The 13,852-nt window shown below is 48.0% G+C and overlaps 1 protein-coding gene across 1 annotated transcript in view; it reads left to right on the forward strand.

Moving 5' to 3' along the window:
* The window catches only part of TASOR (transcription activation suppressor), a 123,550-nt gene that overhangs the window by 74,573 nt on the left and 35,125 nt on the right, over nucleotides 1–13,852 (forward strand). Inside the window, exons 17-18 of the mRNA XM_082265035.1 lie at nucleotides 4,997–5,056; nucleotides 9,991–10,916. Of these exons, the coding sequence (XP_082121161.1) occupies nucleotides 4,997–5,056; nucleotides 9,991–10,916 (986 nt within the window). The remainder of the gene's footprint in view (nucleotides 1–4,996; nucleotides 5,057–9,990; nucleotides 10,917–13,852) is intronic.

Genomic DNA, 13,852 nt, shown 5'->3' on the forward strand with positions numbered 1-13,852 from the left:
GTCTGGGCCGGAGTCGCAGCGTTCCTCCTTTGACAGCCCCATTTAGATGGCGAAGGGGTTCTGTCTGAAGTGGTGCCTGACTGGTTCCTGGTATGGTGGGTAGCCCCCATCTTTCCCCCATCCTATCCCCCCTCCACTTTTGCTGAGGCTGTATGGGTGCTCTGGTCCACCTCCTGGGGTGGGGGCAGGGGACTATGCGTTCGGCTTAGCTGGGGGGTTGTACCTGGTGAGGCTCCTGCCAGGCCCCCTGTTCTGCCTGAGCCTATTCTTGAGGTCTAGGGATCCCACCTGGGCCCCTAGGAGCTTTGTGGGGGCTGCCATTTGGCTGTAGCCTGTGATTCTATGCACGGCGTGCATGTGTGTGTAGTCTGGCGGGCTTTTTGCAGTGGTTTGCGATTGAAAATAGCGACGACCGTGACAGTGGAGCCCTATGGGTGGCGATTGCATCGGTGGGAACCCCTCCTCATCCCCTGGTGCTGACTCCTGGATCTTTTCACTTCCTGGTCACCGCTCGTGGAATGCAGATTATCCTGGTGGCTGCAGGTGCCTGTTTATGCTGAGTGGCGAGCCTGGTGGGGTTCTCTCTCTGCTGCGGATCGCTTGGTGCTTTGTGCCTGATGACCAGGTGATGCTGCCAGTGTGGTGGGGGTTGCCCCTTTGCAGTTTTACACACTTTATGTGATCCTCCGGTGGCTCATGGAGTCTTTGGGGCACATCTCCCCACCTGACCCTCTCTCTGAGGCTGCGGGGCCCTCCAGGTCCAAACAATCCATCGATACACTGACTGGGGTTCTTTGTGTCCTGGGTGGAAGTGGCTTTTGGGCGATGGATTATTAAAAAATGCCCCCCCCCCCCCCCCGCCTCATTTGTCTCATCAGATCCTGAATCTGATTCGGCTGCTGCGGACGTGGGTCACCCTGCTGGGTTCGCGACCACGCGCCAAGACTCCTCAGCTAGTTAGGATGATTCCTCCACATCTGCAAACACGCAAGAAAATGCGCTAGTGAAGGCACTGATTGTATCTGTGCATGAGACCTTGAAGATGGAGGATGCAGCTGCGATGGAGGCACAGGTTCCCCTTGGTACTTACAAGCTATCCAGAGCAGCAAAGGAGTTTCTTTCCCCTCTTATTTTGACAGACTTGTCACTAAAGAGTGGGGACGACAAATGCGGCCTTTAAGGATCCGGCTGACAGGAAAGCGGAGGCTGTGGCCCACAATATGTACATTCTTGCTTGTTCAGCACTGAGGTCGGTATTCACCATTGCCCTAGTGTCGCTAACTCTGACCAAGTGGGCTAAGCTTTTACGCCGTGGCGTGGAGGGAGAACAGCTCCTCCTGCCTTTGCTGAGCTGGCGTACCAGCTAGTTCACGGGCTTCAATTTATCTGTAATGTCTCTTTGGATGCGGCTCCCTTGGTAGCTTGGCTTTGTTTCGGCAGTGGTTTGGCGGGTCTTTTGGCTCAAATCCTGGTCTGTAGACCAGACTTCTATAAAGGCCTTGACTGATCTCCCTTTTCAAGGGGATCATTTTTTTTTATGGGCTACCCTGGGTGACCTCATTTTAAGGTCTCAGAGTGAGGAGTACTTTTCAGGCTACGAAGGGCAAGGAACCTAGTTTTAGATGTGGGCCTTCCTTCTCGTCTTGTAAGAAGTTTTTTCATCCCTCAGGGTTGACGGACAAGGGCTCGGAGCCTTTCAGGGCCGCCTCTGGAGGATCCAAATGAACCTGTTCTGGCGAGCCGAGAGCGGGCTTCTCCAGATCTGCAGACAAGGCTCCTTCAGCATAGTGTGCCCTCACCTGTATCAGGGGTGGGGGACGTCTTCGATGGTCGTGGACTTCCCAGGTACAAGACGAGTGGCTCCACAATGTCATTTGGTCTGGCTACAAGTTTGAGTTTCACTCTTGTCCCCCAGCAAGGTTTTTTCCCTCCCAGCTTGTGCCTGTGCCTTGATTGTTTACAGGGCCTGTTTGGGACAGTACAAGACCTGTTGCTTCAACGGGTGATTGTCCTGGTTTCGACTTCGGAACATTTTCAGGGTTTTTTTTTTCAAACCTGTTTACAGTTCCCAGGAAGGAAGGCAAGGCATGTGCAGACCTGGACCTCAAGGCGCTGAACTGCTTTGTGCGGGTGCAGAAGTGAAGGATGGAGTCCATTCCCACGGTGGTGGCATCCCTGCATCAGGGGCATTTTCTTGCCTCTTTGGACATCAAGTATGCTTACCTTCACATTCCAATATGTGTCGGTCACCAGCCCTTCCTCCGCTTTTCTGTGGGAGAGGAGCATTATCAGTTTGTGAGGTTACCCTTTTTGGTCTTGCCTCTGCTCCTCAGGTCTTCATAAAAGTGTTAGCCCTGGTGCTAGCCTTGTTATGCCAACGAGGGATCACGGTACTGGGCTACATTGACGACCTCCTTCGGTTAGCGGAGTCCCCTACTGCTCTGGTGGAAGACCTGGAAATCACCATACGGACTCTGAGGAGTTCGGCTGGATTCTGAATTTTCAAAAGTCTGCTCTGGTTCCATCCATAAAGCTGGACTATCTGGGTCTGACTCTGGACTTGGCCTTAGCCTCCTTCCTCTGGACAAACTCCAGAAATCGCAGGCTGCAATTCGTCTCTGCTGTTCAGCAAATGGTCGTCCCTCTGAACTTGCATGCGGGTGCTAGGCCTTATTGGGTCTACCTTCGAGGCGGTTCTGTTTGCACAGTTCCATACGAGATCCCTGCAAAAGGAGATTCTGGCCAAATGGGACAAAACTCAGCAGTCTCTCTGCTCAGGGGATCTGGACACTGGAAGAGTCAAGGCTACCCATCAATGTCTTGGAACTCCAAGCCATGAAACTGTGCCTGGACCATTGGACGGATTGTCTTCAGGGATGTCCATTGAGCTTTTGATCTGACAATTCCCTGGCCATGGCTTATGTCAATCACCAAGGGGGGCACAAAGTGTCCTGGCGGCTCTGGAGGTAGCCGGCATTCTAGGGTGGGTAGAACGATTCATTCCAGCCCTCTCTGCCGTACACATTTCCCAGGGTGGAAAACCTGGCAGGCAGATTACCTCATTCGGCAGGTGTTGGGCCAAGAGGAGTGGCCCTTTCAGCCAGAGGAGTTTCATCAGTTGTCTCCGTTGGGGCATCTCCGTGGTTGATCTGTTGGTGTCTCAGCTCAACAGAAAAGTGCAGAGGTTTGTGGTTCTTTCACAGGATCCTCTGGCGGATGCCATAGATGCGCTGGTGGCCCCATGGGGTCGGTATAGTCCGTTTTAAGTCTTCCCTCTCAAGCTTCTGCCAAGACTTCTTTGTGGGATCGAGGCAGATAGGATTCCGGTCATCTTAGTGGTGCCGGACTGGCCTTGCTAGGCTTGGTACGCTGATCTGGTGCGGCTGGTCGCCCACGTTTTTTGGAAGCTTCCTCTCAGGGAGGATCTGCTGTCCCAAGGACCAATCTTCCATCCTGCTTTAGTTGCTGGCCTTGACCGCTTCGCTGATGAACGCCAGGTGCTGATGGATAGAGGTTTATCCAAGTCACTGATTCCAACGTTGGTAAAAGGCATTAAATCTACTAGGAAGATCTATCATTGTACGTGGAAGACGTACATTGCGTGGTGTGAGTCTCTTGAGGTTCATCCTCGCTCCTGCGTGATGGCTCAAATCTTGATCTTCCTTCAACAGGGAGTTGAACAGAAATTGGCCTTGAGTACCATCAAGAGCCAGGGGTCGGCTTTGGCAGCTTTCTTCCAATGACCCTTGACCACATACTCCCTGATGCGTACCTTTTTCTTCGGGGTGTCTGAGATTTGGTTCCTTCAATGCGGTTTCCGTTGCTGCCTTGGGACCTCAATTTAGTGCCTTTGGTCCACCGGAAGCCTCCCTTTGAGAATCTTCGGGAGACTCCCTTGCTTACGTTGTCTGAGAAGGTGGCTTTTTTGGTGGCTATCACCTCTTCACACAGGTTGTTGGAACATTTAATTTTATATTGATAATTATCCACACCTCACACCTACTACTTAAAAACACTTTTTTTTTATATCAACTTTTTCACAGATATTGCGCCTAATTTATTTTCTTACTTCTCCAGAAACTCTTGTACCTGTAATCTCAAAAAGCAATTTCTCTAGTAATACAGAATACCAATTGGTTTTAACTTTAGAGATTCAAAAAAATACGCACTTAATGCTAACGCTAATAATTGTAAATAAAAATTTTTTGGGGAAAAAAAAAAATAAAAAATAATTGTAGGTGCACAGGTGTGGGCCTCCATAGCTGTAGCACGATCTGTTATAGCTAGAGTTCACATCCTTGCACAAAAGCCTTGAGTATAAACAAGAATCCATAATCTAGCCTTGATGTCTCTGAACGAACCCGGTTTTCCTTATAGCTTACACCACTATATTCTTGGCAGCATAGGTGGCTTTTGAAGGTATTTTTGGTGGAAACACTTTGAGGGGACCATCGCCATTCATCAACCTTGTTAATGGAATAGAAAATGAGCCATGCATATCCAGCACTTTATTTCTGGTCTGGATTTTTTAACCATAGTGTTAAGACTGTTAAGCATACCGTAAGTGTTAGATTTTAATAGTTTGTATATGTTCTGTTCAGGTTAGCTGTGAACTTTTCAGGGTTATTTCTTCTGGAATATATTTACTGTGTGCCTTCAGGTTGTTAAGGCAACACAACTCCAGAGAGTTCTGCCAACCTATTCTCCTTAGGCGAAGCACCTTTTTGATGCCTGAAAGGTTTTCTCCTTAACTATACATAGCATGATATCTAAATCTGTTAAATCTCTTGCAAGTTTTTGGACCCTGAAAAGGTTACTATTAGGGTTCGATCTGTCAAATTGTCACATATTTATATTCAATGTCTGTATAACATGGAACAAATTAAATCTGTTAGATGCTTTTTAAGAGCATTTTGGTAGTGTTCTGCTCAGTACATTAGAGACCATTAGTGTTTTAGATAAGAGTCCATGATTTCTAACTACTGGTTTTCCCCAGGAGAGGAAGAAAATGTTCCTGAGGATCATGTTGGATTTCTTAGGGATGAGAACCAACAAGGTGAGGAGGCCAGTTTAATAAATTATTGCTGTGAACCTGCTATACATGTGATTGTACAGAAGCAGGACTGCTGCTACCAAGTGTCCTTGGAAAGTTAAAGCCTAGGTTGGTGTAGTAAAAAAGTCTTGAAAAATATTTTCAGAGCTAATATTTACTAGTAGAATAGAATTGTACAGATCCATTTCCCTTCATAAAATCCATCTCATCTACATACTCATTTCTGATGTCTGCTCATTTCTGTGAACAGTGACAAGTGTTTCTAAAATGAATTTTTTCGTCTATTGAGGTGTACAGAAAGGCTTCATTGTTTATACTGCCGCATACAGGAGCATTGGACACTTGGAAACAAACTGCACGCCAACTCAGGATAACCTCTCTTACTACTAGCATGCTTCAGTGTTTTGGTATTGTCCACCTGGTCACAAAGTGCAATGTGTGAAATTAGCTGTAGAGTGCTTTACATGTCCAGGGCTCTGGTCCATTTCTATGGTTTCAGACCCTGAAGACCTGCCCTCCAGCCCTTTAGACGCTGTACTGTACCTGGGTCAAATCTTGGGACTCAGCCCAAGCCATAATCGTTGTGAATTGAGAAGGACCTTTACAAGACCTATAATAGGTGTTACAACCCATGTTGATATCCTTGCTTCGTGGGGTCAACAAGTTAAGCACATTTTGTGGACAAGACCAGGGATTCTCTAGGCTTCGCTGAAGATGCACTGGTGCTTTATTTCCAAATTATGTATACTTTCTAAAGAAGGTTCTCTTTCCAAATTATGTATACTTTCTAAAGAAGGTTCTCTTTCCAAATTATGTATACTTTCTCTCTAAAGAAGGTTCTCTTTCCACTGCTCTGCAAGATAGAGGAAAGGGGTTTTTGAGGGATGGTGTCTCGTCTGACCGTTCCTTGACATAATAATGTTACTGGAGGCAAGAGCCCTACCTCCCTCTGCGTAAGAAGTTTAGACAGGTCAGTTAAGTTGCCTGTCTCTTTCCCTTACTCCTGGTGTAGGCACACCCATGCTCCCATACTTGGCTCTCTGGCTGCCTAAAAGGTTTGGAGTAGGACTACTAAAGTTAGAAACCTTCATCAGTGTTAAGGTGCACTTTTCCACTTTCCTACTGGCAGTTGTTAATCCTTGTGCACTCTGGGGTAATTTAGTCTTCAGACAATTAGGTCCAGAAAGTGACATTAAAGTGGTTGTAAAGTCAGAAGTTTTTTTTTTTAAGGGGCAGATCCTGGCCCCTTACCGCGGGATCAGCTGGTAGTCAATGACAGCTGATCACGTGATGTAAACAGCATCCGGAGATCAGCTTTTTTTTCCCCTCCTCATGCTGTCAGCTTGAGGAGAAAAAGAAAGCCGATCACTGGCTGCTGTCAGAGTGACATCGGTCCAGAGGAGGAGATGATCATCTGTGCCCCAGTGCCCACCAGCGCCACCTACCATTGCAGGTCAGTGCCCCATCAGTGCTGCCTATCAGTCTCATCTACCAGTGCCTATCATTGCCCATGAGTGCCACCTATTAGTTCCCATCGGTGCTGCCTCATCAGCGAACATCAATGAAGGAGAAAAATTACCTGTTTGCAAAATTTTATAACAAACTATAAAAACGTTTTTTGCCGGGAAAAAAAACACCAGTAGTGATTAAATCCCACCAAAAGAAAGCGCTATTTTGAAAAAAAAAAAGATAAAAATTTCATTGATGTACGGTGTTGCATGACCGCGTAATTGTTATTCAAAGTTCGACAGCGCTCAAAGCGGAGAATTGGCCATGGCAGAAAGGGGGTTTAAATGCCCAGTAGGCAAGTGGTAAGGATAAAAAGCCTTCTGTGTGCAGCAGCCCCCTAATACCTGAGCCCCATCTCTATCCAGTGAATGTCCACGAGTGCCTCAGCCATCTGGGACTTTCTCTCCTGATTGGCTGAGACACAGCAGTGGCGCGATTTGCTTCCGCTGCTGTCAAACTCAGCCAATAGAGAGAGAGAGGGTGGGGTACACAAAGCTGCAGCTCGGCTTGGGTGCCCACATAGCAAGTTGCCAGGCCAGGAGCTCTAGCCAAGGACCTGAGGAGGATCCGGGCTGCCCTATGCAAAACCAACTGTATAGAGCAGGTAAGTATAAAATGTTTATTTCAATACAAAAAAAAAAAACCTTACAATTACTTCAATCATTCACACAACATTTGACTGATAGAAGTAGCCATTGTTCCAGCTCATGTGCAACTTCTTTTTCATGTGCTGTATCCTCAGTTTCATTTTGTTCATGTTGAGCCTATAAGCGGTTGTTTGCCATTGCCCACCTCTTAGTTTGACTTCTTTTTGAAATCACAAAGGTGAAGACTTTCAAGTCTCTCAAGGGATGAGAAAGAAACCAGAAACTTTCGCATCTGTTATGTTCTTCTGCTTAGTCCATTGAGGGACACTGGTCCCACCCCTTGTGTTTTCAGTCATGCTTTTGGTAATGCACTTGATGCAAAGGTGAGGCATGCTGGTATTTAGGAGGGGTAATTCTGCGCTGGCCTACATTTTTGTTTGAAAGTGTCAATGCTTCTGTAGGCAGTAAAATGACTCACAGGAAGACCACCTGTGTCTTTCAATAGAATTAAACTAAAGGATTTTATGGGGACTAAAAATCCTATTTTTTTTAATAAAAGCTTTAAAACTTGCTATCCCTGGTCTCTTTAGCTAATTTTCATGTGAAAATCCCTAAACAAGACTCATGAGCTGGGTTTCAATGGGATTTCAACAGCTTAGGAACACTCAGATGTTTACATTGGCTTTTGTTTTTGTGTGAGCAGATCTTTGCAGCCTGTCGGCCTTCTAAAATTGTAATACCTGTTTCGTAAACTTTGAAAATTAATTTCTGTACAATGTGTATAGATAAAGATGTGAGAGTTTGTTTTAAAGTGTTTTTATTGCTTGGTCAGAATATGTAAATACTTTGTGTGCATTTTCTGGGCACAGGTTCACTGTGTACCAAAAATGTAATTCACTTTTGTTAAAAGATTAGCTACAAAATTTTAGCCACCATCCATCCTAAACTGAGTTAGAGATTTGTGATGGATGGGGGAAAGGGTTTTAAAGTGGTTCTAAAGCCTAAATATTTTTTACCTAAATGCATTTCTTGCATTAACCACTTGCCTACTGTGCACTTAAACACCCTTCCCATCCAGGCCAATTTTCAGCTTTCAGCGCTCTCACACTTTGAATGACAATTGCGCGGTCATGCTACACTGTACCCATATGAAATTTTTATCATTTTTTTCACACAAACAGAGCTTTCTTTTGGTGGTATTTAATCATCTCTGGGTTTTTTATTTTTTACAAAAAAAAAGAAAAAAGACAGAAAATTTTGAAAAAAAAAAAAAAGTTTTTCTTATTTTCTGCGAGTAAATTTTGAAAATACATTTTTCTCCCTCACTGATGTGCGCTGATGAGGCGGCACTGATGGGCACTGATAGGCTGCACTGATGGGCACTGATGAGGTGGCACTTATGGGCACTGATGAGGTGGTACTTATGGGCACTGATGAGGAGGTACTAATATGCCGCACTGATGAGCACTGATAGGCGGCACTGATAGGCGGCACTGATAGGCGGCACTGCTGGGCACTGAGAGGTGGCACTGCTGGGCACTGAGAGGTGGCACTGCTGGGCACTGAGAGATGGCACTGCTGGGCACTGAGAGGTGGCACTGCTGGGCACTGAGAGGTGGCACTGCTGGGCACTGAGAGGCGGCACTGACGGGCGGCACTGATAGGCGGCACTGATGGGCACTGGCGGATGGCACTGATGGACACTGACGGGTGACAGTGATGAGCACTGACGGGCGGCACTGATGAGCACTGATGGGCAGCACCATCAGTGCCCACACTCAGTGCCCATAGTGCTGCCAGTCAGTGCTCATCAGTGCCTAGATGAGCAGGCACTGATGGGCACTGACTGGCAGCACTATGGGCACTGATTGTGGGCATTGATGGGGGCACTGATGGCGGGCACTGTGGGCACTGATGGTGGGGGCAGTGTGTGTGTTTTTTTACCTTCAGTAATCAGGGCACTGGTGATCAGTGCCCTGATTACATTTGTCTGTGTCCCCAGCGGCTGTCGGCTCCCCCTCCTTCCTCACACTGCAGTGTCTGTGTGAGGAAGGAGCGCCGGCGATGAGAGATGATCTCATATGTTTACATATGAGATCATCTCTCATTGGACGGCTTGATCACGTGGTGAATGGCCGCTGTGATTGGCCATTCACCACGATCTGTGATCGGCCGTGTCCAAGGGACACGGCCGACACAGATTCCCCCCGATGCGCGCTCGCAGGAGCGCGCGGGGGGGCGTGTCACTGGAGGCCGTTTAAAAACGGCCTCCCGAAAATTCGAGTCCGCGCTGCAGCCGTATATAGGCTGTAGCGCGGATGGGAAGGGGTTAAGGTAAAATATGTTTAGGAATCGAATTTGGCTCCTCACCCCCCTTATACTTGAGGACTCATTCGATCCAGTGCTGTGCACGTCAGCAGCTTTTCGCTTTCCTCCCTTCTGTGTCTTGTTAGCTTTGCTGGGGCACTGAGCGCTATTGGCACCCAGTGCTGTCAAAGCCAGTGACAAGAGGACATGGCCAAGTCCCCCTGTCTATGAATGCAGTGGCGGGGCCCAGGCGCAAGCACGCATTAGTGCCCCCCTAGGAAGCTTCTTCCCATCAGGGCACTGGACAGAGGAGCAGCCAGGATCGCCGGCAGGGGACCCGAGAAGAATAGGTTCAGGGTCGCTCTGTGCAATTCCTTTGCACAGAGCAGGTAAGTATAAAGAGGTTTGTTTAAAAAAAAAAAAAAATATTCCTTCATAATCACTTTAAGCATATCATATGTACAGTGAAAATTGGAATGACTGAACAGTACATTTAAAGTTTTGTTTTTCTAACTTTCCTGTTTTCTGTCTCAGGCCTGAGTCTGGTGGAAGAACAGTCAGTATACTCCCCTTTGAGGGATACTTTTCCAGATGATCCACGGGTGTATAACACTAAGAGGAAAGGCTGTGGTTACTCCCCACTTGCGGAGTACCAAAAAGGAAGGAGACGGTCCTCTCAGAATGAAAGAGCAGCTAACAGTGATCAACCCACCAGAAAAGGACATTGCTTTCTTAAAACAAAGCATTGCCAAAATGGAGTGATAGAGAACACTGTGCAAGAAATCTACAGAAATTTCTCTGAGCGTCTGCAGGAAGTGTTGCGTGAAAAGGACATTGCCTATACAGCTGTCACTGCACCTGTTCTGTCCTCAGATGAAAGGGATGTCAGACTTTCTGATTGGCTGTATGCACACACCTCTGGTATACCTGTACAACAGTATATAGACGAACTACGTGTTAAATTGGACAGTGTGGTGAACTCCTATTTAAGCTGTCCAGAGACTGGCATGCCTTTGAATATAGGGACTGAAGTGAAGGAGTCCGTTGAATCCTTGCATCATGGTCAACAGCAAAACAATTTAAATGATTATGCAGAGCCTTCAAAAGACTCTGGTGACATATTGGAACCTTTACAATGTTCTGAATTAATTCATAATGGCTGTGTGGAAGGGAAACCTCAGAGAAGTGGACAGGATGTTACACTGGATGAAAATCCTGTTACTTTGGCAGAGCTAGTGCCTCATAGCTCCCAGGATCCTGGGATACAGAACCAGGAGAAAATGACATCTGCTACACCAGACATTACTGCCTCAAGCACAGCACTAGCCCATCTAATAAATCAAATGAATCCAGAGGTGTTCAGCAACCTGGTAAAGATCTTCACCCATGTCAACAAGAACATAGTTAAATTCTATATTCACACAGAGCAAGAGGAAAACTCAATATGTCAGGAAATAAAGGTAAAGTGATGTGATTTCTGTGCCTGTAAAGAGATTTTAAATGTCTGAAAATGCCTCCAGGCATCAGTTGTTCAAGTAACTCTTTTAATTTAACACTTTTAGTCCCGGTTCACACTTGTGCGATGCGGGAAGGCTGCGAATTCGCAGCCTGTTCCCGCATCGCAAACGCACATCTGGCAGTTCACACTGCCATATGCGATACGCAGGGGGTGTCAATTAAATGTTAACGACACCCCCAGTTTGATCGCATATCGCAGTGCGATCTGACAGTTCGCACAGGATCGGATCGCACAAGTGTGAACCACTGTGCGATCCGATCCTGATGCGGCTGGAAAAAAGGGTCCCGTGCATCTTTTGTGCGGGTGCAGTTTGAATTCAGCCATACAAAGTGTATGGCTGAATTCGCATCCGCACATCCAATCGCATGTAATGAAGGAGCAGTGCGCTCCGAATTACATCTGATCGCTGCACTCGCAATAGTGTGAACCGGCCCTTTCTTGTGGTCTCGTAAACTCTTGAAATTTTTAGCAAGACCTTTATCCTGTTAACCTATTTTTCTCTTACGTCCTCCGACAGTCGCCGCCATCTTCATATTCGTCACAATGGGGTATTAGACTTTGCTCCGTAGGAGTAGCTAGGCAACAGAATACGTCAATATTAAAGCTTTTAACATATCCCCACCCCAGGGGGGTGGTCCCCTCAGTCTATACCCTCCTGCTTCCTGTTTCCTGCTTCAGTTTCAATGTCTAGCTTGTCAGGAGTAGCTGGATCTCTCTATGCTGGGGCATTTTGTCTCAGCCTTTATCTTCTTTTTTGATTTTTGTTTGAGTTTTTTCTCTTTCTTTACTTAGCTGTTCTTTTTGTCAGCATTAGTTAGTTCTTCTGATGAAGAGGATTCGTGCGGGCTGGGTCTCGGGCTGATCCCCCTGGTCGCAGGTTGTGGGTCAGTGGCTTCCCAGTTTGCCATCGAGCGTTCAGCCAGGTAACGCTCCTGGCACAGTGAACGACCCATCCCTGTTCGGTGCAGGGATGATTGGTGAGGTGGCTACCTCACTGGACGCTGTGCGGTTTCTTAACCCCGATTTTTTGCGTCCTGGATGCGACTCTCCCTGCCTCATGCGCAGCGGCTTGTTCGCCTGTGCGGGTTCCCCACGCCATTAGGAGGTAAGTGTATCTATGTGGGGACCTGTCTGTTGGGGGGGGTGTCAGTCTGGGACTGTGTTACCCTGCCTGTGTTTCACACTATTGAAATCCCTGTCTCTCTGGCTGCATGCTGTGGGCTGCAAGGAGGGGGGGCTGTGCTGCACTGTCTGTGTCAGTTTGTGTATGTGTGAACGGCTGTGTGCTGTGGGGCATGATTTTTATCATGTTTGGGGCACTTTCAGCGACCGCTGCGGCGGTCCGTCATGTTTTTACATGCTATGCTGTGTTTAGTCCACCTCGCTGAGGTGGAGGAGCGGCGGTTTCGGCGCCAAACGGCGCCATTTTGGCAGCGCTTTCTCCGGCCGCATGGTATCACTGCGGGCGGCCATTTTCTTGTAGCCTTCCATAGGCTTTCATGGAGCGCCCTGTGTTGCATCGCTTCCTCTCCCTGGGTGCACCGATCGAGGCGGCAGCAGCAGCGATGGTCTCTACAGGTTTTTACCTCCCTATCCCTTTATCCTTGCCTGTGTTGAGCCTTTTTCTCCCGGTGGGGGTAAAAATTGTGCCAGTGTGTGTGTGCGGTGGGCAGCGCTCGCCGCGCTTGTTTAAGGGGCAGTTAACCCTTTACTTTCCGGCTTATCATTGGGGCAATGGATTCTCAGGGAAACGGATTTCCTACCACTTGGTGGGTGACCAAGGGCTGTTCCCCCCCCCAAGGGGGGATTTGGCTGCGGTTGTGTCTAATCTTGCTGCTCGGGTGCTAATGCTTGTGGCTGCTCAATCCACACAACGAACCAGAGTTTTCAATCTCCTCTGATCAGAGGGTGCTGGGGTCTCCTTATCGGGGTCCCGTTCCTCCCTGGGTCTTGTGGGGTCCGGGGTGGAGTCTGAGGTAGAAGGGGTGGATAATTCTCCCCCTGGCTCGCCTGAAGAGCTTGCACTCATGGATGAATTGGTTGCTTCTATCAAGCAAACACTGCGTTTACGGGTTGAACCATGTCCTCCTGCTGCCCTGGCAGCTTATGGGACGCAGAAAGACGCAAGACATCGCAGGTCTTTCCCTGCACTGATAATTTTCAGCGCACTGTTAAGAAACAATGGTGCAATATACGCAAGCCTTTTGCTGTACCAAGTAGGTTCAAGCTGCGTTGTCCTGTCACGCCCGCTGCTGATAGGCGGTGGTGTGTGCCACCTCAGGTGGATCACGCGGTGGCGGTTTTGTATAGGTCCACTGCGATTCCTGCAGAGGATACCCCTGGGTTCCGGGATGCTACGGGCAGGAGGCTGGAGTCTCTTGCCCGTCATTCTTACTCTATTACGGGTTCTATGCAAATGGCTCTATTTGCTTCGCTTATGGCAGCCCAGGCTGTCACGAATTGTACGCAGGTACTCAGGCGCGTCCTGGTGGCTGATTCAGCCTCACCGGCGACATTGGATTTGGTGGATCAAATCCATCAGGGTGTCGTGTAGTTGTTATTTGATTGCGGTTGTGTGATGCGGACCTGGATATAGTACCGTTGGCTGCACGTGTACACAGTGTGGCGGTATTGTCTCGCCGCCTGGTTTGGTTGAAGTGTTGGTCTGTGGACCAATCTACGCGCAAGACCTTAGCCAATCTGCCCTATGATGGCTCTCGCCTTTTTGGCGAATCCTTGGATGCACTGATAAAGGGGGTCACGGGTGGTGAGAGCACTCTCCTGCCCCAATCCCACCAGGCTAAGGCTGCTCATGGTATGAAGCATGCTTTTTTTCGGCCCTCTCAGGGGTCCTTTCGTGCCTTTCGGTCGCCCTAT

This window comes from Pelophylax lessonae (assembly GCF_965119305.1).
Source record: "Pelophylax lessonae genome assembly, chromosome: 8".
In the NCBI taxonomy this organism is placed as follows: domain Eukaryota; kingdom Metazoa; phylum Chordata; class Amphibia; order Anura; family Ranidae; genus Pelophylax; species Pelophylax lessonae.